This window comes from Amphimedon queenslandica, unplaced genomic scaffold (genome assembly GCF_000090795.2).
Source record: "Amphimedon queenslandica unplaced genomic scaffold, v1.1 AMPQUscaffold_2813_Cont25186, whole genome shotgun sequence".
In the NCBI taxonomy this organism is placed as follows: Eukaryota; Metazoa; Porifera; class Demospongiae; order Haplosclerida; family Niphatidae; genus Amphimedon; species Amphimedon queenslandica.
Window position 1 is genome coordinate 1 of NW_003556853.1, and position 1,337 is coordinate 1,337.

Here is a 1,337-nt window from a genome sequence, read left to right on the forward strand (position 1 = left end):
GCAAGTGCAGCTTTAAAAAATAGAATGCATAATACTGTATGTACATGTATATGGACTGACTTTATTATTCTCACTCCAGTTCCTTTAGCCACAAACTCAATGACTTTAGAGCACGGGTCAATCCTACCAGTGACACAGCCAGCACTGTCACTAACATTAGTTGGTCTCCTGGTTCTCAGGTAGTCACTCTCAGCCAAATCAAAATGACAATATGGAACTAGTGAGTTTCCTTGAACTATGAGGTCTAGTGGCTTTGCTGATGATTCAAGATGCTGTATCCTACAATAAAAATAATAACACAAATAAATACAATGTGCAATACATTCAGTCATTCACAAAGTACATGTATATCCATAAAATTCATAGACTTCAACAAATACATTCATAAATACTCATACATGTACATGTACATGTATGTGTAGCTTGGAAAATATTTGCCAGAATCAACTCAAACTTTTTACACAGCATAAGGGTATCAATGTGTATCAGAAAATGTAATAAAAATTGGGGATACTTTTGGAGCCATTTTTGAAAAAACCATGGGCTATAGCCTTTGTTTTTTTCCAAAACTGACTCATTTTTAGCCATTTTTGTATAACTATGTGTAGTACATGGTCTTTCTTCAGCCAATTTTTGAGAAACTTTAACATTTGTAATAAAAAAGAATTTTGATTGGAATAAAGCTACACAGCACATGTACATGCATATACCATAACTACATGTACATGTACATGTACCCATGCAGTGATTGACATACTTGCAGTGTAGTTTGTATAATATGCTTCCAATTTCAAGTGGAGAGTATCTAACTGCTATCATCTGCTCTTGTTCTGGTGGTATCTCTCCCTTGCAAGGGTCTATCTGTATCAATAGCTCCTCCATCTCGTCCTCCTTGGCAGCATCTTTCAACACTGGCTCTGCTCCTTCAATCTCCTTGATCACATACCACTTGTAACTGAGAACAACTTTACCAGTGTTCTTCAATGGAAAACTACACATGTATCATAAAAATAACATTAAGCATAAACATAAAATGTATGTAGCATTATTTTTTATACATATACATGTAGGTATACATGTACATGTACATGTGTTTGCTCTTAAAACTTTAAATTACCTAAATACTTTAGTTTGGAGTACATAGGTATCTTTAAAGTCAATGAGTCTTGAGGGACACTCATATTTAGCATAAGCTGCCTCAGCAGTTAGGAATATGTCAAGATCTTCACCAGTTTTATCAAAAACCTTGTGCTCTGGCTCAGCTTCTGTTTCAACCACTTTGGCCTTCAGTGGAGGCTTACCACCATCTACTAAAATTAAAAAAATTAAATTATACA

At 34.9% G+C, this 1,337-nt stretch overlaps 1 protein-coding gene across 1 annotated transcript; it reads right to left on the bottom strand.

Annotated features, from left to right (window-relative positions):
- Positions 1 to 44: 44 nt before the first annotated feature.
- On the bottom strand, positions 45 to 1,306 carry LOC109593115 (hydrocephalus-inducing protein-like; the record flags this gene model as incomplete). The annotated part of the gene is made up of 3 exons (XM_020008346.1): positions 1,118 to 1,306; positions 758 to 991; positions 45 to 279 (listed from the first exon to the last, which is right to left on the bottom strand). Coding segments are annotated over exons 2-3 (360 nt in total), but the record flags the coding sequence as incomplete, so codon positions are not given.
- Positions 1,307 to 1,337: the final 31 nt, after the last annotated feature.